At 54.8% G+C, this 23191-nt stretch overlaps 2 protein-coding genes across 2 annotated transcripts; both read right to left on the reverse strand.

Annotated features, from left to right (window-relative positions):
• Positions 1–4387: 4387 nt before the first annotated feature.
• On the reverse strand, positions 4388–6211 carry LOC137773123 (antibacterial peptide PMAP-37-like). Its single transcript, XM_068557563.1, has 4 exons — positions 6014–6211; positions 5270–5377; positions 5056–5127; positions 4388–4450 (listed from the first exon to the last, which is right to left on the reverse strand). The coding sequence occupies exons 1-4, from the start codon at positions 6209–6211 to the stop codon at positions 4388–4390; spliced, it is 441 nt and encodes a 146-aa protein (XP_068413664.1).
• A 1232-nt stretch (positions 6212–7443) lies between these two features.
• Positions 7444–21047, reverse strand: LOC137774020 (protegrin-2-like). The gene is made up of 5 exons (XM_068559160.1): positions 20850–21047; positions 20105–20212; positions 19891–19962; positions 19250–19286; positions 7444–7631 (listed from the first exon to the last, which is right to left on the reverse strand). Exons 1-5 carry the CDS (start codon positions 21045–21047, stop codon positions 7444–7446), a joined length of 603 nt encoding a protein of 200 aa, XP_068415261.1.
• Positions 21048–23191: the final 2144 nt, after the last annotated feature.

Here is a 23191-nt window from a genome sequence, read left to right on the forward strand (position 1 = left end):
GCTGGGATGACACAGAGGCAGAGTGGCACACAGGAGAACAGGGGGCTGCAAGTAGGACCCCAGGAACCAGGGCAGCCCTCACCCTCGGACTGAGGCTAGAGAGACCATGGGGGCTGAGGGACAAGACTTTTGGGCTCTGACTGGCAGGGGCATCACTGAGCCCACCCACAGGCATCAGAGCACAGGCGGTCTGGAGGGTCCCCCGCCCTACTGGGCCAGCTGCTACCTTCTAACGGCCACATGGGAAAGGCTAGTGCAGAGGGGCCAGTTCAGTGCCCTCAGGGAAGTCCGCTGTGTGCACAGGCTGCATTTAATTCATCTCCTCCTGCTCTGATGGGGATTCCAAGTGTCTCTCTGGGTCCCTGCACTGACAGATGAGCCGGCACTGTGCCCTGAGACTAACACACTCTAACTATTGTCTCCTTGGCTCTCTCACCCTCTGTAATTCACATTCGGCCCCTATGAGGTCCTTGAACTTCCTTCTCTACCTAAATGACAGACCAACCCTTAAAGGAGATAATGCTGTTCCCAATTACAGATAGAGAGACAGAGGCCCAGAAAGATCAATTCTCCTGCTCAGGGCCACACAGGCAGGAGAGCAATTCCTTTCAGACATCTAGACCCCTCAGAATTCTCTTCCTCTGCCCCACTTAGGCTGACCTGGAGTGCCCTGTGCCATCTCGGGAGCCCCCAAACTAACTCCTGAGACCTCACTGGTGGGGCTCAAGGGCAGGGTCCACAAGGACCTTGCCTGATTACAGCCCAGATTCCCTCCTCGGCACAGCAGGGGTCTGGGGGATGGAGAGGCCTCTCCTTGTCCTCACTCATTCCCTCCCTCTTCCTTACCTCTTGCTCTCCTCCACTCGCTGTGTTTGGCTTCTGTGCTGCCCCCCACTGAAGTTAGTGGCCTTCACATCTGCACAAACAATAGGAAAATATTAGGAGTCATCTCCCTGGGCCTCGTGGGCTCCTGTCCTACTCTGACCACTTTGTAAAATCCTCAATGCCCCTTGGCTTACAGCACCACGCCCACCCCACTCCCCTCCTGCACCACCACCCTGGACGCCTCGGGCTCGTCTCTCTTCTCTGCACATCAGGCCCCGCACCTGACCCACCTGGGACGAGTGGATGAACTCTGCACAGCTCCACCGCCATCACAGGCCACGTTCCCTAGAAGCAGAGCCTCAGCTGGGAAGTGAGAGGCATCTGATTTATTGAGGGGTGTTGTCGGGAGGAGGGAGGTGGAGGGGAGCAGGATAGGGCAGAGGAAGGAGCTGAGCAGGGACGTGTTCTACCCTGAGACGAGCTTCAGCCTCACCCACAAAAGCCTGGAACTCCTGCTTTAGGACTGACTGAGGCGGGGGCTGGGCTTTGATGTCCCCTCATAGTCAGTCCCCATCCACAGGCTGAGGGCAGAGCGGACACAACCCCCCAGGCATCTCCTGGGAGGCTGTGAAGGCAGCTGTGAAGGGGGCACCTGTGAGCCATTAGCATCCGAATTGCACATTTCAAACAGCTGGGGGACGGGGGGCAGCCGCCCAGTGAGGGGGACCTGGGCAGGGCACTCACAACACCTACTGCCCAGTGCCCCGCCCAGGGACCAACATCCCTCTGGCACCTAAGAGCCAACCTGGTCAAAACTGAACTTTCATCTCCCCCCACACGCATCTCATACCTACACCAGGACACTGACCAGACCGTGACCATGCTCTCTGGAAGCTCCCCACCCCCCCGCCGCATTGTCCAGCCTGTCAGGGAATCAACCTGCCTCATCCTGTCTGCAGTGTCTCCATCCCAGTCAGCCCCGCACTCTGCCAGCCTCTTGGGCAACGCCTCCTTCCATTCTCTCTTCCCTCCTCTGTTGGCCACTGCCTTGGCCTGATGCTCAAAGCAATTTATGGAAGGGTCTGATACTTGTTCTTTCACGGGTAAGGGGCCTAGTGGTCACACAGCAGACACTCTCACCAGCCAATCACTTTAGAAAGCACTGACAAGGCCTGCAGACCTCCCTGCCAGGGACCACTTTGGCTCCCTGGTCAAGGGTGGAGATGAAAACAATGTAAGCATCCAACCCTTTCCACTATCAGTGGTCACATATGCATGTGGAGGGCCTCGTCATGGCAAGGCACATCTGGCCAACACTGATGTAAAATATGAAAGGACAAGGCAGGGCTGAGGATAGAAAAGGGTTGCCATGGTAGCAGGATGGGCAGTCATGGGAGGAAATTGGAAACAGATGTGACCAGCACAGACCCATAACATCCTGATGAGTGATCCCTCTCTCAGGTTGGGCAGGGATGTGCCAGCTGTGATGGGCCTGATGTAGCATTTGCTGATTTCCATGGTGTAAGTATTTCCATCAAGGCCGATTTCAAGCTACCAAGAGTTTAACAACCAGCTCAAAAAAATCCTGACCATTTAACAACTGGCTCTGGCAAGCCTGTATCCTCTGGCACAGACACAACACAACCCCCTGGGTTTCCTCTGCAGGGATTCCTTCCTCAACTTGGGTTGATGCAGAGTGAGAAGCAGGAGGTTCCTCTAACCTGCCTGAAATCAGCCCCACCTGCTCACCAAGAGGAGACAAGCCTGACAGGTAACAAAGTAAATGCTCTGTGAGATCCTGTCCTCTGTCCCTCTCAGAGAGGGGAATCTCTGTCTTGGTTCAGGTTGGCCCACAAGCAGACCTAAGACAAGCATTTAGTGGAAGTAGTTTGTTTGGGAGGTGATTCCAGAAAGCTCCAGCACGAATGTAGAGAAGGGAGACAGGGCAGGACCCGAGTCAGAAGAGGACGTGTCAATGAACAGGTCACAGAAGTGGGCGACAGGGGCTCAAGCCAGCTGGGGACCTCAGGGGGAGGTGTGACACGTCTGGGAGTGGGCCCCCCAAGGAGTGAGGAAGAGGAGGTATTTCTCCACTAAGTCCCCCCAGTGGTTGGTTGAGGCTGCTCCCTGGGTTCAAACTCCCCAATGTTTCCAGTCTGCCCCAGAGCAAAGGTCAGCTAGAGAATGAGGAGGGGACAGGATGTGCACAGTGTCTGAAACACCCAGGCACACAGAGATGTGACCCGTGTGTCACTCTGTGTGTCTCTCACATTCATGCAGATCTCTTCGCTCCAATGAGCAGGATGCTTCTTTTTTTTTTTTTGATTTTTAAAAAAATTTATATATTATTTATTTTTGGCTGTGTTGGGTCTTCATTTCTGTGCAAGGGCTTTCTCTAGTTGCGGCAAGAGGGGGCCACTCTTCATCGCGGTGCGCGGGCCTCTCACTATCGTGGTCTCTCCTGCTGCGGAGCACAGGCTCCAGACGCGCAGGCTCAGTAGTTGTGGCTCACGGGCCTAGTTGCTCCGAGGCATGTGGGATCTTCCCAGACCAGGGCTCGAACCCGTGTCCCCTGCATCGGCAGGCAGATTCTCAACCACTGCGCCACCAGGGAAGCCCTGAATTTTATTTTATTTATTTTTTTATACAGCAGGTTCTTATTAGTTATCCATTTTATACATATTAGTGTATATATGTCAATCCCAATCTCCCAGTTCATCCCACCACCACGACCACCACCCTCCTCTGCCACATTCCCCCTTGGTGTCCATAGGTCTGTTCTCTACATCTCAGGATACGTCTTTTTAATGCTGCATATTTTTGTAGCAGGTGATTCCCTAAACACAAGCCCACCCCTGAAATCTCGGACCCAGCTAAAGAAACAGTGATGTGTTCAATGCCAGAGGAAAAGCCAGGAGGGGTAGGCTTTCCCAGACTTCACATTGTCAAGGAGAAGCGGAACGCTATGGGCATTGTACCTGTAGGCTTAGCCCTGAGACTGAACTGCGTCTCTGTGAGTGTTTAACAAATGCCTGGCCCCTCCGGACTGTCACCTCCATGTGAGCAGGGACAGCATCCCCACCAGCACTGCACACAGAGCAGGTCTCCTTAAGTCCCTACTGGGGGTTGGAGGAGGAGGGCAGAGGCGTGTGAAGGGCACGGGAGGGACCCGAGAATGGAGACGCTGTGCTGGACCTCTTGGCCCTGCTGCCTCTCCCCATGCCCGCCTGGAAGGAACAGCTGCCTCACCCATCTCTATGTTAACAGGAGTGATCCTCTCTCTCTCTCTCTCTCTCTCTCTCTCTCTCACACACACACACTCACACACACACCCACACACACCCACACCCAAGAGGACTCTCAGAGTTAAGGACTTGTTCCTGGTAAGACGGAGGAGAGGAGATAAGTGAATTTGAATGCGTAGGAAATTGTTTTCAGAAGAATTTATTTTTCAGAGTCCAAAAGTCTGAGCCAGGATAAGCTGATTCTTAGCACTATTCACTGGGCTGAAATATCCCAAAGATATCTTTGATTCTCTGACCAGTTCTCTCAGTCTTTTTGCCTATCTTCTCCTGCCTCTCCAGAGCAAGCGACGCAGCCAGCCAAATAGCCCCACACTCTGAATCTGTGAACCAGGAGGAAACAGACTTCTTTTGGGGACTGGCTCAAGATTAAGACAGGACCACACCCCACCTGAACACCCCCATTCCTGGGCCACTGCAGGAAGCTTGGGGCCCCAATTCACTTCCAGTGTGACACTTGGAGCATGTGGTTGAATACCTAAACTCACAGACAGATGAGAAAACTGGGGCCCACAGATGGCAAGGGGTTTCCCAGGATCACAAGCCCATCCCAACAAAGCTGGACTGGAGCAGGGGCTGAAAGCACATTACTCTAGTCAGTGCCTCTCAGAATTCAGCACAGTCAGAATCTCCTGGAGGCCTTGTGAAAATGCAAATGGCTGGGCCCCAGCCCAGAGTCTGATTCAGGAGGTCTGAGTGGGGCCTGGGAATCTGCCTTTCGGTCAGGTTTCCGGGTGGGGACCCCACTTAGAGAACCACTGCTCTAAGGGATGGCAGAGCCAGTCCTGGAGACCTGGGGCTCAGGTGAGGGAGGGACCAGGGTAGGAGGGCCTTTCTCTGCCCTCGAAGGGGCAGCGGGTATTTGGTCCAAAGGATGTTCCACAACCCATCCCATTATCAGCTCCACAACACAGAAGGGGCCGCTCACCTCATTACAGTTTATGTCAAATTGGTCCTTGGACTGGTCCAGGGTGACTGTCCCCACACACTGTTTCACCAGCTGGAAAGGGAGGCTCGAGGTCAAACTGGAACCCTTGAGTCATCACCTCCCAAACTCAACACAGGGGCTGGAAATCTTCCCAGAAGCCCCCTGTTCAGATCCCTGGGAAGCATCCGCCAGTGCCCCCAGCCCCCAGCCTCACCCCATTCTCCTTGAAGTCACACTGCTCCGGGGGCTGCTGCGATGTCCTGGGGCACACGGTCTCCTTCACCGTGAAGCTTACAGGCTTCGGGGTGTCCGGGTCCTCGTCCTGGTCCAGGATCAAAGTGGGGTGACTAAGCTGAGCTCATGCTTCCTTCTCTGATCTGTCTCCCTGCCCCCACCTAGACGGCAGCCTCTCCAGCCCCTCCTGTGTGCCTGGCCCTGGGCTTGGTGCTGGGTGCACAGGGAAAGGGGGCAGAGCCCACTCCTGGCCTCGTGGGCACACAGAGAGCAGGAGGGGACCTCAGACCAGCTCTGATGAGAACACCTTCCCCACGGAGGGGCAGAGGCAAGTCAGGGACCACCTGCAGGGAGACATATTGTCACTGGCACCTCCAGGCTGAGCAGAGTCGTTCCTGGGTAGGGGGACACCGAGTTAAGAGGGAACTTAAAGCAGGGAAGTCACATGGCAGAGCCAGTGACCCCCCTCTATCCCTGGAGCTCCCAGAGAACCCGTAGGCCCAAAAGGGGTGTACAGGGCGCCTGTTCCCACAGTAGAGATGCTAAGGCAGGAAGCCTCATGCTGGGAGGGGACCCAGCTCTGGGAAGGTTTCCTGGAAGAGGTGGGAGCCCACCTAGAGGGAGAAGTGCCTTCCTGACAGGAGGTACAGCCTGAGCAGAGGCGGTGACAGTGTGGCCAGGGCTGGCGGGAGACAGCCCCCTCCCCAGGGCCCTCCTGACTCACGGCTTTGGGAAGTGGGTCCAGCTCCAGGAGGCGGTAGAGATTAGCTTCTGAGGACCGCTCGTTGAGGCGATTCACAGCACGGAGCACAGCTTCCCTGTAGCTGAGGGCCTGGGCGCTGGCCGAGGGCACCACTAGTCCCAGCAGCAGTAGCCACAGTGGCCACCGCCCCAGGGCAAGGCTGGCCCTCTGAGTCTCCATGGTCCCCAAGTCGGTCTCCTCCCAGCATGCAGGACCGTCCTTTATGTCCCTCCTGGGCCTGATGCAATGGCCCAACCACACGTCTCCCTGACCTGCCCCATCCCTGATCTCCTCCCCGGCTGTGAGCTGGCCTTGCCTCAGCTCCTGCTGTTGCCTCACGGGATTGCTGGGCAGTGGGCAAGGGAAGCCTCCTGTGAAGGTGAAGAAATGGTTTCTCCATCTCCCTGACAACATCTTGGCCTCTCCTGGGGCCCATGGGGAGTGTCTTAGGCAGGGTTGCTCAAGAGCGTTGAGTCCTTCAGGAGAGGGAGGACCAGGCTCTGTCTTACGTCCCCTCTGCCTCCACACTCTGGCCTCCGCAGGAATAGGGTAAAGGAGTGTATTCGGCACCAACCTCCAACTCCAGGCACTGTCTGGAACCCAAGCGGCACTCAGTTAACGTTGGATGAATGGATGACAGCACCAACCCCTACTAGAGTCTTACCTGCCCAGCCTGTCCCTAGGCAGACTTCAACCTCCACCTTCCTGTCCTTGGGTCCAGCCCTCCGCCAGTCAGGGGCTTGGCTGCATCTGTCTCCTGTCCTGGATTCATCCACACTGTTTTCCGGGTCAAATAGTTCTCCACAGGTCCCCACCAGACATGGCCTGTTCCCCTGACCCCTCCTCAACCAAGCATGGGAGGGGTCATCTGCACTGGGACCCCAATTCACTGCCGTCTCTCACACTCCAGGCCACTGCAGGCTGGCCAGTCCTCACTGGATCCAAATTCACACTCAAGCCTTGTCTTTGACTATACAGACTCTGGGGACCCCTCTGTCCTCCTGAAATGGCCCTGGACCAGTTCTCCCCTGATGCCCCTCTCCTGGGTGCCCTCCTGCCTCCCCAGTGGCTCCTGCTCGGTCTCCTCCAAGGACCCTCCTCCGAAGAGGCAGGGCTGGCACAGGTGCATCCGGGCTGCTTCTCCTCCCAGTCCTCACACACTCCTGGCCAAACCCCTTCTCAAGATACCAGTTATCAAGGACACACATCACTGGTCTGTATCTCTGAGCTCAAGACTCCCATGAGTGCCCCTGGTTGTCCGCACTGGGCTGTTGGCTGCTGTTGGCTGGGTGCCGCCGCAGGAGCCCTGAGCTGAAAGCCTGGGAGCCCCACCTGCTCCTTCTTCCTCCTGAGGACACTCCCTCTGGCCTCCCACCAGCCCGGCCCAGCTCCTACCACCGTCTTCTCTCCTCTCAAGCGTAGCCACAGCCTCCGGACTCCACCTTCTCTGGTTCCAGGCTCTCCCCAGACCACTGTCCACCCTCCACACCATTGTCTAGGGGCTCACGCCAAGCACTGCTGTGGCCATTTCCCCCGCTGCCTTGAGGCAGGGGCGTCAGGGTCTGGGTCTTGATGCTCCCTGCTGCCCTCAGCCCCTGCCCTGCAGGCGTCAGGTGTCAGGCTGCCCCATCCACCGCAACCACTCAGACAGCGCTGAGCCCCCTGCTCTTCCCCGTCTCTGCGCCTGATCCCTCTGCTTGCGCTGCCCTTCCTGGGGAAGGCTTCCCTGACCTCCAACCAGAAATGGCACCTCCTCCTCTTGGCTCCCACAGCCTCAGGAAGTCTCTTCTGATTTGACCCCCCGTGGCTCTCTGTCCAGTGTTGTGGATCAGACACCAGGCTGGAGGGGCCAGTGTGGGAGGTGGTGAGAACACAGCCGGAAAGATCATGGGCCAAAGCAATAGAGGGGCCACAGGCCAAGAAGGAGATTCTTGTACACTTTTCTGGAGGAATGACCATGTAGTTGTGAGGCCTGGAGTAGCTCCTGGACTCAGCCGGCCTGCGGGACTCTTGGGGGCATGGCCAGGGCACCTCAGAAGGTGGCAGCCTGGATGGATGGCGCTGGTTGCGCACTCAGCCTTGGAGAAGGCAGGAGAGCTGGGCTTCTGTGCAACCTGGTTTCACAGTCCAGATCTTGCCCCAGGGGCCTCTTGGTCAATTTGTGTCTTTTCCCCAAGTCAAGGGAAGAAAAGGAGGTGATTACAGTAGAAAATAATTAGCAATTCACATGGTTACTGGGTGTCTGTAATCCTCCCTGTGCATTCCTGTCTCTGGACCTTTCTATTTGCTCACACTTCAGACTCAAGTCCCCTTCCCCATCCTCCCTGCATCCCGTGTAGGGTCCTCTGCCAGGTCCTCACACTGCACCTCCTGTAATGGGGGGCCTGCCTTCCACGCCTTCAGCATCTGGCTTTCCTGGTTTAGTCCTCACAGCCTATCAGAGCGGAGGTCTTCTCAGGAAAGACATCACAGCCCTTGTCCCCAGGCAGGTTGCCCCTGACTCCACGTCTGGTCCTTGAGAAATCCTCATGTACCCTTCACCCCAACAAACTCAGGTATGAGCCCTGATCCTACATCACCCACTCCTTTGCTCCTCTCAGCCATCCTTCCTGTCCAGACACTTCATGGGAAAGAGAACTGGACCCTAGGCTGCTGTGTCCCCAACTGTGGGGACACCCACTAGCTCTCTGATTTGACCAGCTGATGAGTGTAAAATGAGACCCACAGGCAATATCATTCCAACAAGGCCCCCCCACCCTCTGAAAAATGACAGACCTGGACGTGGATCAACTGCCCCCGACTCACCCACCACGCTCGCCCTCCTACAGGGACAAGGGGAGGGAATTCAGCCCCCGCTCCTGCCCTCTGCAGTGAGCAGGGAAGGCAGCCATGGATGCTGTGAGGGTGGGAATTTGGGTCAGGGAGGAAGGTCAGGACCCTCTGCTCAGGGTCAGCTCCCTCCTTTCCCTTGTACCACTTCATGTGAAGCAAAGAGCTGGGGAGGTTATGTCCTCCTGGAAAGCCCTCAGCCAGACTGGGATTTCCCAGGCATGGGCCTAGGAGAAGGAGAGCAGCTAGCAGGAGGGCAGCGCTACCCCACCTCGATCAAACGCCTAACCAGCTCCTCTCCGCAGCATCTGGGGCTGTGTGACAAGGTGAGCTGGGCCCAGGTGGAGGCTGAGTGAGTGGGTGCCTGAGCTTTGCAGAAGAGGATCAGGCTTAGGGCAAGCCCCAGAAGAGGATCAGGCTTAGGGCAAGCCCCTCCCCAGAGGGGACTCTGGATGCCTCAGGTACATCTGAGAAGGCACATCCTCCCTCTTTCTTCTACCAGAACAAAGACCTGCAAACCCCAGGGTCTCAGGGTCGCCCTCCAAGAGGCCATGTGCTGCAAGTAGGAAGCAGGTCAAGCCTATCTGGACGCCAGCTTCCAGGAGGATGGAGTGAGACGGGGCACTGCACACGAGGCCCACACACCTTCACCTTTCTTGGGGGCCTCTGTGGTCCCTCCCCACAGCCTGGCTTGTCTTAGTGAAGGTCAATGCATCTGGTCATAGATGCCCTGGGAAGGCAGAAACTGCCCCTCCAGAGGCACTGAAGGGCTGTTCTGGGGGTCCCCTTCTGCTCTGTATTCCCACTCTCTTCCTTCCCTTCCTGGGCTCTCCCCTGCCCTCTGACTGCTCAAGGCTGAGGGCAAGGACTCAGGCATTTTCGAGGCAAGTACCCAGGGATATAAGTTCTCTCAGAATGGCTTCCAGGACCTCCTTCCTGTGTTGTGACAAGTGTGGAGTCACCACTGGCCAGGACCGGCTACGTCATCTGCAAAATGAGAACGTGGGGCCCCTAGTGCAAAATCATGGGAATTTTAAGACCTCAAGCATAAGTCAAATCTCCAAAATTTACAAGCAGCTCATGCAGGTCAATATCAAAAAAAAAACAACAACCCAATCCAAAAATGGGCAGAAGACCTAAATAGACATTTCTCCAAAGAAGATATACAGATTGCCAACAAACACATGGAAGAATGCTCAACATCATTAATCATTAGAGAAATGCAAATCAAAACTACAATGAGATATCATCTCACACCGGTCAGAATGGCCATCGTCAAAAAATCTACAAACAATAAATGCTGGAGAGGATGTGGAGAAAAGGGAACCCTCTTGCACTGTTGGTGGGAATGTGAATTGATACAGCCACTATGGAGAACAGTATGGAGGTTCCTTACAAAATGAAAAATAGAACTACCATATGACCCAGCAATCCCACTACTGGGCATATACCCTGAGAAAACCATAATTCAAAAAAGAGTCATGTACCACAATGTTCATTGCAGCTCTATTTACAATAGCCAGGACATGGAAGCAACCTAAGTGTCCATCAACAGATGAATGGATAAAGAAGATGTGGCACATATATACAATGGAATATTACTCAGCCATAAAAAGAAACAAAATTGAGTTATTTGTAGTGAGGTAGATGGACCTAGAGTCTGTCATACAGAGTGAAGTAAGTCAGAAAAAAACAAATACCATATGCTAACACATATATATGGAATCTAAAAAAAAAAAAATGGTCATGAAGAACCTAGGGGCAAGACGGGAATAAAGACGCAGACCTACTAGAGAACGGACTTGAGGATACGGGGAGGGGGAAGGGTAAGATGGGACAAAGTGAGAGAGTGGCATGGACATATATACACTACCAAATATAAAATAGATAGCTAGTGGGAAGCAGCCGCATAGCACAGGGAGATCAACTCAGTGCTTTGTGACCACCTAGAGGGGTGGGATAGGGAGGGTGGGAGGGAGGGAGACGCAAGAGGGAAGAGATATGGGGACATATGTATATGTATAGCTGATTCACTTTGTTATAAAGCAGAAACTAACACACCATTGTAAAGCAGTTATACTCCAATAAAGATGTTAAAAAAAAAAAAAAAGAATAAGTCATTACCAAGTACCAAGCCCTTCTGAGCACAGGGGCCTGTGTGACTGCACTGGTGACACATTCGTGACACTGGCCCTGCCCCCAACCCCAAAAATTCAGTCATGGCAGGAAGAGCTCCAAGTACCTGCTTCAGGAGTTCCTCAGATGGCAGAGATTTTAATTCCCTGGGAAATACAACACACACTTATCACTTTGATTTACTGGTTCCCTGAAGTCTTCTTTAAGAAATAAAGAAGGGCTCTAAACACACACAAACATACACAAGTGTAGCAGCGCTAACTATAGCAACTCCCATTGCTCGGAAGGGCAACCAGGCCCCAGGAGAGCAAGGGACAAGGGGGCTCAGCAAGGCTGCGGCGGGGCGGGCACGTGGCAGGGCTGGGGCTGGACTCCCGGGCCAGTGCTCTTTCCATCGCCCACAGCACCCACAGCTGTCCAACTCTGGGGGCATCTGGAGCTCGTGACAGGGCCCATGGCCTCCTCTCCAGCCCAGCACCCCCCTGCCCCCAACCTGCTCAGGCCCAGTGGGACCCACACAGCAGGCTGCTTCCTGGGCTGGAACAGCCTCCTGCAGCTGCCCAGACCAGCCGGCCTGACCTCCAGAGTCCTCGCTCCTCAGGACAAGCTCCCCTGTGCTCTGAGACACTGAGCGTGGCGTGGAGAGCTGGGTACCCGGCCCTGTGAGCTGAGGAAAGGAGGCTCAGGGGACTTCCCTGGTGATCCAATGGTTAAGACTCTGAGCCTCCACAGCAGGGGGTGCAGGTTTGATCCCTGGTTGGGGAACTAAGATCCCGCATGCTACGCGGTGCAGCCAGAAAAAAACAAAAAAACAAAAAAGAATAAGGAAGGGAAGCTCAGGATCATCCCAGGTCCTCCCACAGAATGGGCACCAGAAGCTGAGCCAGGAAAGACAGGAGCCCCCGGGCTCCAAAAGTGCCCTTCTCAGCTTTTCTACAAGGAACAGGAGATCTGGACAGGGTCCGCTGAAGACAAATGGGAACTCCTCCAGAAAGTGGATCTTCTGCTCTCCTGGGGTCAGGACAGATGGGACAGGTCCTGGGGAAGTTGGTTCTGATGACTGACATGCCATAAAATGGTCCAGGGCACGGACCCTGAAGCCAGAGTCCAAGTTCAGGTCCTAGCTCTGCCCCTCGCTTGCTGTTTACTTTTGGGCAAGAAGCTCCCAGTCTCTTTGTGCCTCCATTTTTCTCTCTGTAAATTTGTCCTTGGAAAGCACACACCTCGGGTGGCTGATCAAGGATGAGGTCTGATAAAGGAGTCAACCCTGGGAAAGAACTTAGGGAACCAGTGCTGGAGGGTGGACAGAGCATGACTGGGAGAGATAATGGGCCAAAGTGTTAGAGAGGCCACAGGCCAAGAAGGAGATTCTTGTACGGTTTTCTGGAGGAATGACCATGTAGTTGTGAGGCCTGGAGTAGCTCCTGGACTCAGCCGGCCTGCAGGACTCCTGGGGGCATGGCCAGGGCACCTCAGAAGGTGGCAGCCTGGATGGATGGCGCTGGTTGCACACTCAGCCTTGGAGAAGGAAGGAGAGCTGGGCTTCTGTGCAACCTGGTTTCACAGTCCAGGTGTTGCCCCAGGGGTCTCTTGGTCAAGCTGTGTCCTTTCCCCAAGTCAAGGGAGGAAAAGGAGGTGATTACAGTAGAAAATAATTAGCAATACACATGGTTACTGGGTGTCTGTAATCCTCCCTTTGCTTTCCTGCCTCTGCACCACTGCACTTCCTAAACCTTAGCACTGAGGTCCCCTTCCCCATCCTTCCATGGGAACAGGCAACCGGTTGTTCAAGGACAAGGTCTGATAAAGGAATCAACCCTGGGAAAGACCTTGGGAGCAACTGGCCTATAACTGATGCTCCATAAAGAGCAGCTATTAGTATCAACAGGCCAGAAAGCCGTCCCCACGGCTACCCGGTCCTTAGACTCTGGAGTCAGGCAGACGTGTGTTTGAATTCTTGGTTTGCCTCTCACCAGCTGTGACTTCCTTGCAAACACTCTGCTCTGCTGGAACTCTCAGCAGCAAGGGAGAGTGAACCCAACTCCAATGGCCTCAGAGAAACCCACATGGCTCCATTTTCCTGCAGTTCTCTCTCTGGGCTCTTGCTTAGAGAGAGAGAGAGAGAAGCAGGGGGAGAGGGAAGCGGGGGGCGGTGGGGTGGATAAAGGAGCAGCATCAAGAGAGGGAGGATCTCTGCGGCCACAGTAGCTGTGCCCTGAGATGGTCAGGCTGGGCCCTGGGCACTCTCCCCACGCCCCCTCCTAACCCAACAGAGGACACACCAGCCAAGAGATGGGAGCAGAGGCTCCTGCAGAGGCTGCTGCAAGAGTGTTGTCACCACCTCGTCCCCAACCTGGGGCTCCCACCTTTCCCAGCTCCCCTCTATTTCCCCGCCCAGTCTGGCTGAGCCAGCCATCCTTTCCCATCATGCTCTGCACTTAAAACCCCCAACTGGACAAAGCACAGCCTCACCTGTGCTTTGACAAATGGGACAAATTCCATGTCCTGTGTTTAGACACATCCTCATCCCGGCCCCAGAGCCCAGGACTTCCAGGCAAACAGAGCAGAGTGGTTAAGAGAAGGAGCAGGGCCAGGGCTGAGCGCCCTGGCTTCTGGTCCCCCGGTCCCGGCCTCTGCCCAACCTGCTGACCACCTAGGTCAACTTAAACCAGACTTTCACCAGCTGCCCCTCCTTCTCTTTGTCTGTAAAATGGAAGATTTCTTACAGTTGCACAGAAGGCCCTCCTCTCCCCCATGGAGAAATTCCTCCCATCCGAAGTTCAAGGTGAGGTCCAGAGACTCAGTCTCCATAGAGCCTTCCCCGACTCCTGGGGGTAAAGGGGGACAGCAGCCGTCCACTCCATACCCACCCCCCTGGACATGCTCACTTGGAGAAGCCTGGCACAGTGCAGGCCATTATCAGTGTCCCCCCAGGAAGTCCCACTTTTCAGGAGCCTCCCTCATGGACGCTCACTCATGTGCATGAGGACAAAGGAAGCAAGATGCGTCCTGCATCTTCTTTTTGCCTACTTGGGGACTGGAAACCTTCCAGACATGTGTCGGTGGGAATGCTCTGTCCTTTCTATGTCCTAGAGTGCAGCCATTTAAAAAGAATGGTGTGTAAACTCCACAAATATCCATCAATAGTGAAAGTAAACGTATTCTGGTATATTCGTACAGTGGAATACTAACTAAGCAATAAAAATTTGCCCAACTGTAATACATACAAAAACATGGTAGATTCTCACAAACATGTTGCATGAAAAAATTGTGCACAATACAGTATATATGTTTTTGTTTGTTTGTTTTTGACTACAATTTCTGCCCTAGAAATTAAATTTCTAAGACATAGTTCGTCATGTGTGCAACACTGTCTACATGAGAACATTTGGAGCAGTATTTCTTTTTTTTTTTTACTTTATTTATTTTATTTTATTTTATTTATTTATTTTTGGCTGTGTTGGGTCCTCGTTGCTGCACGCGGGCTTTTCTCTGGTTGCGGTGCGTGGGCTTCTCAGTGCAGTGGCCTCTCTTGTTGCGGAGCACGGGCTCTAGGATGCGGGTTTCAGTAGTTGTGTCTCGCGGGCCCTAGAGCAGAGGCTCAGTAGCTGTGGCGCACAGGCCTAGTTGCTCCGCAGCATGTGGGATTCTCCTGGACCAAGGCTCGAACCCGTGTCCCCTGCATTACCAGGCGGATTCTTAACCACTGCGCCACCGGGGAAGCCCCTACAGTATATATGTTATAGTTCAGTTTTCTATGAGTTTCAAATTCTGACAACACTAATCTAAGGGTTTCAAAGTCAGGGTCATGGTTATGGGGAAGGGGTAGCAACTGGAAGGGAGATAAGATCTCTAGGTGCATAACAAAAATGTATACATACAGCAAAAACTCCACAAGACGTACACTTATCATTAGTGCACATTTGATATGTACATACAGTATTTCAACTCCCTGGGCCTCGTGGGCTCCTGTCCTACCCTGACCACTTTGTAAAATCCTCAATGCCCCTTGGCTTACAGCACCACGCCCACCCCACTCCCCTCCTGCACCACCACCCTGGACGCCTCGGGCTCGTCTCTCTTCTCTGCACATCAGGCCCCGCACCTGACCCACCTGGGACGAGTGGATGAACTCTGCACAGCTCCACCGCCATCACAGGCCACGTTCCCTAGAAGCAGAGCCTCAGCTGGGAAGTGAGAGGCATCTGATTTATTGAGGGGTGTTGTCGGGAGGAGGGAGGTGGAGGGGAGCAGGATAGGGCAGAGGAAGGAGCTGAGCAGGGACGTGTTCTACCCTGAGACGAGCTTCAGCCTCACCCACAAAAGCCTGGAACCCCTGCTTTAGGACTGACTGAGGCGGGGGCTGGGCTTTGATGTCCCCTCATAGCCAGTCCCCATCCACAGGCTGAGGGCAGAGCGGACACAACCCCCCAGGCATCTCCTGGGAGGCTGTGAAGGCAGCTGTGAAGGGGACACCTGTGAGCCATTAGCATCCGTATTGCACATTTCAAACAGCTGTGGGACGGGGTGTAGCCGCCCAGTGAGGGGGACCTGGGCAGGGCACTCACAGCACCTACTGCCCAGTGCCCCACCCAGGGACCAGCATCCCACTGGCAGCTGAGAACCAATGTGGTCAAAACCGAAGTATCACGTCCCCCAACTCTCATCTCATACCTACACCAGGACACTGACCAGCCCAGTACCAGGCTCTCAGAACCCACCACCTACATTGTCCAGCCTGTCAGGGAATCAACCTGCTTCATCGTCTCTGCAGTGACTCCATCCCAGTCAGCCCAACACTCTGCCAGCCTCTTGGGCAACCCTCCTTCCATTCTCTCTTCCCTCCTCTCCCCTTGGCCACTGCCTGGGGGGACACATCCTTGCTGGGCCCCTCATGATTCACCCTTCGTGGACACACACACACACACACACACACACACACACTGAAGCCAGGGTGATGGCTAAGATGGACAAGGATGTGCTCTCCCCGTGCTAAAATCATCACTGGTTCCCTAGTGCCCCTTAGTACCTGGGTTTGTCCATCTCTCCACTCCCACACTGACCCACCCCTTGCATGCCTCACTTGAGCACTGAACTGAGTGTCACTTCTCACTTCTACTGTGCCGGTCACTGTGACTTCGCCTAAGCAGTTTCCTCCTAGGAACACTCTCCTTTCCCCCATGCTGGGCTGGGGTCCACTCAATTCCATGCTTATAAAACTGCGGGCATTACTTGCCTATGGAACTCACCATCCAGAGTCTACTGTTAGGAGAATTGACAAGCCAGGGTACCATGACTTGATGCTCCAGGGAATCCATGAAAGGGTCCGATACTTGATTTCTCAGGTAAGTGGTCCTATGATACTCTCACCAGTCAATCACTTTAGAAGGCTCTGACAAGGCATGCAGACTTCCAATCTCAGGCTCAGATGAAATGAAATGTAAGCATGCATTCCTTTCTGGTATCATTTGTCATGTATGCATGTTGAGGGCCTAGTCCCTGGCAAGGGACATCTGGCCAACATCCATGTAAAATATGAAAGTGTTACTAAGAGGGGGTCCGGTTGCTCGCCGCTCTGAAGCTGATAAAGAGCCTAGGTTGGGGACTTCCCTGGTGGCACAGTGGTTAAGAATCCCCCTGCCAATGCAGGGAACACAGGTTCGAGCCCTCGTCCGGGAAGATGCCACATGCCACAGAGCAACAAGGCCCGGGTGCCACAACTACTGAAGCCCGCACGCCTAGAGCCCGTGCTCTGCAACAAGAGAAGCCACCGCGATGAGCAGCCTGCGCACCGCAACCAAGAGTGGCCCCTGCTCGCCGCAATTGGAGAAAGCCCGCGCGCAGCAACAAAGACCCAACGCAGCCAAAAATAAAATAAATAAATAAAAGAGAGAGAGAGAGAGACTAGGTTGGTGGAAAGGAACGTTTGCTCAGAGGTGGTAAGGGGAGTAGGGGGACTCCTGTCCAAAGGCTGAATGACCCTTCCACTGCCAAGCAGTGGGCAAGAGCTTTTATAAGCGGAGGGAGGAGGCTACATGCAGAAATAGCATGGTCAGCTCTGACACTCATCTTGAAATTGCTCATGTGGTGATCTGACCAGTGTCATCTTGCTTGTTTTAAGTACAGTTAATCTTCAGTTCCAGGGCTGCTTAGTTTCCATTTCTTTGAGGCCAGTTCTTGGAATTGTGGCAGCTTATGTCATGGCTACAGCCTGGTCATCATGTAGTTAACTTCTTCCACCTGGTGGGGTTTCCGTATCTACAAAACAGCTCACAGGATATGGCTCAGAACATTATCTATAGCCCTTGAGGAGGAACGAAAGGTCCTTGAAATTGCTGAATGACTAAACTGTTATTATTTGGTCTTGTTGAACTGTTTTCCTTTCTTTCTGCATTTTCTCACTTCTTTGAATAAACTTCTTCTCTGGCTAAAGCTTTTTTCACAGGCAAAAGGCAAGTGGAGGACATGGTGGGGAAGGACCATAGGGTCTTGCTTCATTTCAAAAGGACAAGGCAGGGCTGAGGATAGAGAAGGGATGCCATGGAAGCAGGAAGGGCAATCATGAGGGACAATTGGAAACAGATGTGATCAACACAGACCCCATAGCATCCTGATGAGTGATCCCTCTCTCAGGGTGGGCAGTGATGTACCAGCTGTGACAAAAATGATAGGTAACATTTGCTGATTTCCATGATGGAAGTACTTCCACCAAGGCCAATTTCAAGCTACCAAGAGTTTAACAACCAGCTCAAAAAAATCCTGACCATTTAACAATTGGCACTGGCAAGCCTGTATCCTCTGGCACAGACACAACACAGCCCCCTGGGTGTCCTCTGTAAAGTTTCCTCCCTCAACTTGGGTTGATGTAGAGTGAGAAGCAGGAGGTTCCTCTAACCTGCCTGAAATCAGCCCCACCTGCTCACCAAGAGGAGACAAGCCTGACAGGTAACAAAGTAAATGCTCTGTGAGATCCTGTCCTCTGTCCCTCTCAGAGAGGGGAATCTCTGTCTTGGTTCAGGTTGGCCCACAAGCAGACCTAAGACAAGCATTTAGTGGAAGTAGTTTGTTTGGGAGGTGATTCCAGAAAGCTCCAGCACGAATGTAGAGAAGGGAGACAGGGCAGGACCCGAGTCAGAAGAGGACGTGTCAATGAACAGGTCACAGAAGTGGGCGACAGGGGCTCAAGCCAGCTGGGGACCTCAGGGGGAGGTGTGACACGTCTGGGAGTGGGCCCCCCAAGGAGTGAGGAAGAGGAGGTATTTTTCCACTAAGTCCCCCCAGTGGTTGGTTGAGGCTGCTCCCTGGGTTCAAACTCCCCAATGTTTCCAGTCTGCCCCAGAGCAAAGGTCAGCTAGAGAATGAGGAGGGGACAGGATGTGCACAGTGTCTGAAACACCCAGGCACACAGAGATGTGACCCGTGTGTCACTCTGTGTGTCTCTCACATTCATGCAGAGCTGTTCACCCAGATGAGCAGCATGCTTGTTTTTAATGGTGCAAATTTTTGTACCATGTGATCCCTACACACAAGCCCACCACAGAAATCTGAGACCCAGCTGAAGAAACAGTGATGTGTCTCAATGCCAGAGGAAAAGCCAGGAGGGGTAGGCTTTCCCAGACTTCGGATTGTCAAGGAGAAGTGGAACGCTATGGGCATTGTACCTGTAGGCTTAGCCCTGAGACTGAACTGCGTCTCTGTGAGTGTTTAACAAATGCCTGGCCCCTCCTGGACTGTCACCTCCATGTGAGCAGGGACAGCATCCCCACCAGCACTGCACACAGAGCAGGTCTCCTTAAGTCCCTACTGGGGGTTGGAGGAGGAGGGCAGAGGCGTGTGAAGGGCACGGGAGGGACCCGAGAATGGAGACGCTGTGCTGGACCTCTTGGCCCTGCTGCCTCTCCCCATGCCCGCCTGGAAGGAACAGGGGTGTCCCCCATGACTGTGTTTACAGGAGTGATCACACACACACACACACACACACACACACAGAGGAGGCATCCCAGAGGTAAGGACTTGGTCCCAGTAAGTGGTAAGAACGAGAAAATTGAAATTGAAGCCTGGAGGAAGTTGTTTTCACAAGAATTTATTTTTCACCATCCAGAAGTCTGAGCCAGAACATATCAGACCCTTAGGACTCTTCCCTGGGCTCAGGGTTCACCAAAAGCCCTTAATGGGTATGACATCAGGCAATCCTTCACCGTTTTCCGGGAAACCTTGGCCGGATCCACGGGAATGGCCATGGCCTTCGCCTACGTGGAGGCCAGAAACGAATGCTCCTGACACTCTGAAGCTGTGAACCACAACGAAATTTATTTCTTTTGTGACTAGGCAGGAGTCAACACGAGGCCCCTCCCTCCCCACATGAACAACCCCCTAACAGACACACCAGGAGCACTGGGCCCTGTTCACCTGTAAGCTGTGACCTTTGGAGCATGTGGTTGAATCCTTACAGCCACAGACATATGGGGAAACTGAGGCCCACAGATGGCAAGGGTCTTCCCAGGATCACAAGCCCATCCCAGCAAAGCTGGATGGGAGCAGGAGCTGAAAGCCCATTATTCTAGTCAGTGCCTCTCAGAATTCAGCAGTCAGAATCTCCTGGAGGCCTTGTGAAAATGCAAATGGCTGGGCCCCATCCCAGAGTCTGATTCAGGAGGTCTGAGTGGGGCCTGGGAATCTGCCTTTCGGTCAGGTTCCCGGGTGGGGACCCCACTTAGAGAACCACTGCTCTAAGGGATGGCAGAGCCAGTCCTGGAGACCTGGGGCTCGGGTGAGGGAGGGACCAGGGTCGGAGGGCCTTTCTCTGCCCTCGAAGGGGCAGCGGGTATTTGGTCCAAAGGATGTTCCACAACCCATCCCATTATCAGCTCCACAACACAGAAGGGGCCGCTCACCTCATTACAGTTTATGTCAAATTGGTCCTTGGACTGGTCCAGGGTGACTGTCCCCACACACTGTTTCACCAGCTGGAAAGGGAGGCTCGAGGTCAAACTGGAACCCTTGAGTCATCACCTCCCAAACTCAACACAGGGGCTGGAAATCTTCCCAGAAGCCCCCTGTTCACATCCCTGGGAAGCATCCGCCAGTGCCCCCAGCCCCCAGCCTCACCCCATTCTCCTTGAAGTCACACTGCTCCGGGGGCTGCTGGGTCGTGCTGGGGCACACGGTCTCCTTCACCGTGAAGCTTACAGGCTTCGGGGTGTCCGGGTCGCCATCCTGGTCAAGGATCATAGTCAGGAGACTGAGCTCAGACTCATGCTTCCTTCTCTGATCTATCTCACTGCCCCTCACCTAGACGGCAGCCTCTCCAGCCCCTCCTGTGTGCCTGGCCCCTGACTTGGTGCTGGGTGCACAGAGGAAGGGGACAGAGCCCACTCCTGGCCTCGTGGGCACACAGAGAGCAGGAGTGGATTTCACACCAGCTCTGATGAGAACACCTGCACCTCTGAGGGGCTGAGGGAAGTCAGGGGCTGCCTGCAGGGAGAGATCTTGTCACTGGAACCTCCAGGCTGAGCAGAGCCCCCCCAAGTAGGGAACAAAGAAGTGCAGAGGGGCCTCAAAACAGGGTAGTGACATCTCAGAGCCAGTGACCACCCTCTATCCCTAGAGCTCGCAGAAGGCCCTTAAGCCCGAACAGGGTGTACAGGGCGCCTGTTCCCACAGTAGAGATGCTAAGGCAGGAGGCCTCGTGCTGGGAGGGGACCCAGCTCTGGGAAGGTTTCCTGGAAGAGGTGGGAGCCCACCTAGAGGGAGAAGTGCCTTCCTGACAGGAGGTACAGCCTGAGCAGAGGCGGTGACAGTGTGGCCAGGGCTGGCGGGAGACAGCCCCCTCCCCAGGGCCCTCCTGACTCACGGCCTTGGGAAGCGGGTCCAGCTCCAGGAGGCGGTAGAGATTAGCTTCTGAGGACCGCTCGTTGAGGCGATCCACAGCACGGAGCACAGCTTCCCTGTAGCTGAGGGCCTGGGCGCTGACCAAGGGTACCACTAGTCCCAGCAGCAGTAGCCACAGTGGCCACCGCCCCAGGGCGAGGCTGGCCCTCTGAGTCTCCATGGTCCCCAAGTCGGTCTCCTCCCAGCATGCAGGACCGTCCTTTATGTCCCTCCTGGGCCTGATGCAATGGCCCAACCACACGTCTCCCTGACCTGCCCCATCCCTGATCTCCTCCCCGGCTGTGAGCTGGCCTTGCCTCAGCTCCTGCTGTTGCCTCACGGGATTGCTGGGCAGTGGGCAAGGGAAGCCTCCTGTGAAGGTGAAGAAATGGTTTCTCCATCTCCCTGACAACATCTTGGCCTCTCCTGGGGCCCATGGGGAGTGTCTTAGGCAGGGTTGCTCAAGAGCGTTGAGTCCTTCAGGAGAGGGAGGACCAGGCTCTGTCTTACATCCCCTCTGCCTCCACACTCTGGCCTCTGCAGGAATAGGGTAAAGGAGTGTATTCGGCACCAACCTCCAACTCCAGGCACTGTCTGGAACCCAAGCGGCACTCAGTTAACGTTGGATGAATGGATGACAGCACCAACCCCTACTAGAGTCTTACCTGCCCAGCCTGTCCCTAGGCAGACTTCAACCTCCACCTTCCTGTCCTTGGGTCCAGCCCTCCGCCAGTCAGGGGCTTGGCTGCATCTGTCTCCTGTCCTGGATTCATCCACACTGTTTTCTGGGTCAAATAGTTCTCCACAGGTCCCCACCAGACATGGCCTGTTCCCCTGACCCCTTCTCAACCAAGCATGGGAGGGGTCATCTGCACTGGGACCCCAATTCACTGCCGTCTCTCACACTCCAGGCCACTGCAGGCTGGCCAGTCCTCACTGGATCCAAATTCACACTCAAGCCTTGTCTTTGACTATACAGACTCTGGGGACCCCTCTGTCCTCCTGAAATGGCCCTGGACCAGTTCTCCCCTGATGCCCCTCTCCTGGGTGCCCTCCTGCCTCCCCAGTGGCTCCTGCTCGGTCTCCTCCAAGGACCCTCCTCCGAAGAGGCAGGGCTGGCACAGGTGCATCCGGGCTGCTTCTCCTCCCAGTCCTCACACACTCCTGGCCAAACCCCTTCTCAAGATACCAGTTATCAAGGACACGCATCACTGGTCTGTATCTCTGAGCTCAAGACTCCCATGAGTGCCCCTGGTTGTCCGCACTGGGCTGTTGGCTGCTGTTGGCTGGGTGCCGCCGCAGGAGCCCTGAGCTGAAAGCCTGGGAGCCCCACCTGCTCCTTCTTCCTCCTGAGGACACTCCCTCTGGCCTCCCACCAGCCCGGCCCAGCTCCTACCACCGTCTTCTCTCCTCTCAAGCGTAGCCACAGCCTCCGGACTCCACCTTCTCTGGTTCCAGGCTCTCCCCAGACCACTGTCCACCCTCCACACCATTGTCTAGGGGCTCACGCCAAGCACTGCTGTGGCCATTTCCCCCGCTGCCTTGAGGCAGGGGCGTCAGGGTCTGGGTCTTGATGCTCCCTGCTGCCCTCAGCCCCTGCCCTGCAGGCCTCAGGTGTCAGGCTGCCCCATCCACCGCAACCACTCAGACAGCGCTGAGCCCCCTGCTCTTCCCCGTCTCTGCGCCTGATCCCTCTGCTTGCGCTGCCCTTCCTGGGGAAGGCTTCCCTGACCTCCAACCAGAAATGGCACCTCCTCCTCTTGGCTCCCACAGCCTCAGGAAGTCTCTTCTGATTTGACCCCCCGTGGCTCCCTGTCCAGTGTTGTGGATCAGACACCAGGCTGGAGGGGCCAGTGTGGGAGGTGGTGAGAACACAGCCGGAAAGATCATGGGCCAAAGCAATAGAGCGGCCACAGGCCAAGAAGGAGATTCTTGTACACTTTTCTGGAGGAATGACCATGTAGTTGTGAGGCCTGGAGTAGCTCCTGGACTCAACCGGCCTGCGGGACTCTTGGGGGCATGGCCAGGGCACCTCAGAAGGTGGCAGCCTGGATGGATGGCGCTGGTTGCACACTCAGCCTTGGAGAAGGCAGGAGAGCTGGGCTTCTGTGCAACCTGGTTTCCCAGTCCAGATCTTGCCCCAGGGGCCTCTTGGTCAATTTGTGTCTTTTCCCCAAGTCAAGGGAAGAAAAGGAGGTGATTACAGTAGAAAATAATTAGCAATTCACATGGTTACTGGGTGTCTGTAATCCTCCCTGTGCATTCCTGTCTCTGGACCTTTCTATTTGCTCACACTTCAGACTCAAGTCCCCTTCCCCATCCTCC

This window comes from Eschrichtius robustus, chromosome 12, assembly GCF_028021215.1.
Source record: "Eschrichtius robustus isolate mEscRob2 chromosome 12, mEscRob2.pri, whole genome shotgun sequence".
Classification (NCBI taxonomy): Eukaryota; Metazoa; Chordata; class Mammalia; order Artiodactyla; family Eschrichtiidae; genus Eschrichtius; species Eschrichtius robustus.

What these genes read in the sequence shown, in the direction of transcription:
- LOC137773123 (XM_068557563.1), bottom strand. Translation starts at nt 6,211, where the DNA reads ATGGAGACTCAGAGGGCCAGCCTTGCCCTGGGGCGGTGGCCACTGTGG. An exon ending in TGGACCCACTTCCCAAAGCC is followed by an intron (nt 5,378 to 6,013) that starts GTGAGTCAGGAG and finishes ATCCTGGACCAG; the next exon opens with GACGAGGACCCGGACACCCC. An exon ending in TTGACATAAACTGTAATGAG is followed by an intron (nt 4,451 to 5,055) that starts GTGAGCGGCCCC and finishes CCTGGTTCACAG; the next exon opens with ATTCAGAGTGTGGGGCTATT.
- LOC137774020 (XM_068559160.1), bottom strand. Translation starts at nt 21,047, where the DNA reads ATGGAGACTCAGAGGGCCAGCCTCGCCCTGGGGCGGTGGCCACTGTGG. An exon ending in TGGACCCGCTTCCCAAGGCC is followed by an intron (nt 20,213 to 20,849) that starts GTGAGTCAGGAG and finishes ATCCTTGACCAG; the next exon opens with GATGGCGACCCGGACACCCC. An exon ending in CATTCGTTTCTGGCCTCCAC is followed by an intron (nt 7,632 to 19,249) that starts GTAGGCGAAGGC and finishes TGACGCCTGCAG; the next exon opens with GGCAGGGGCTGAGGGCAGCA.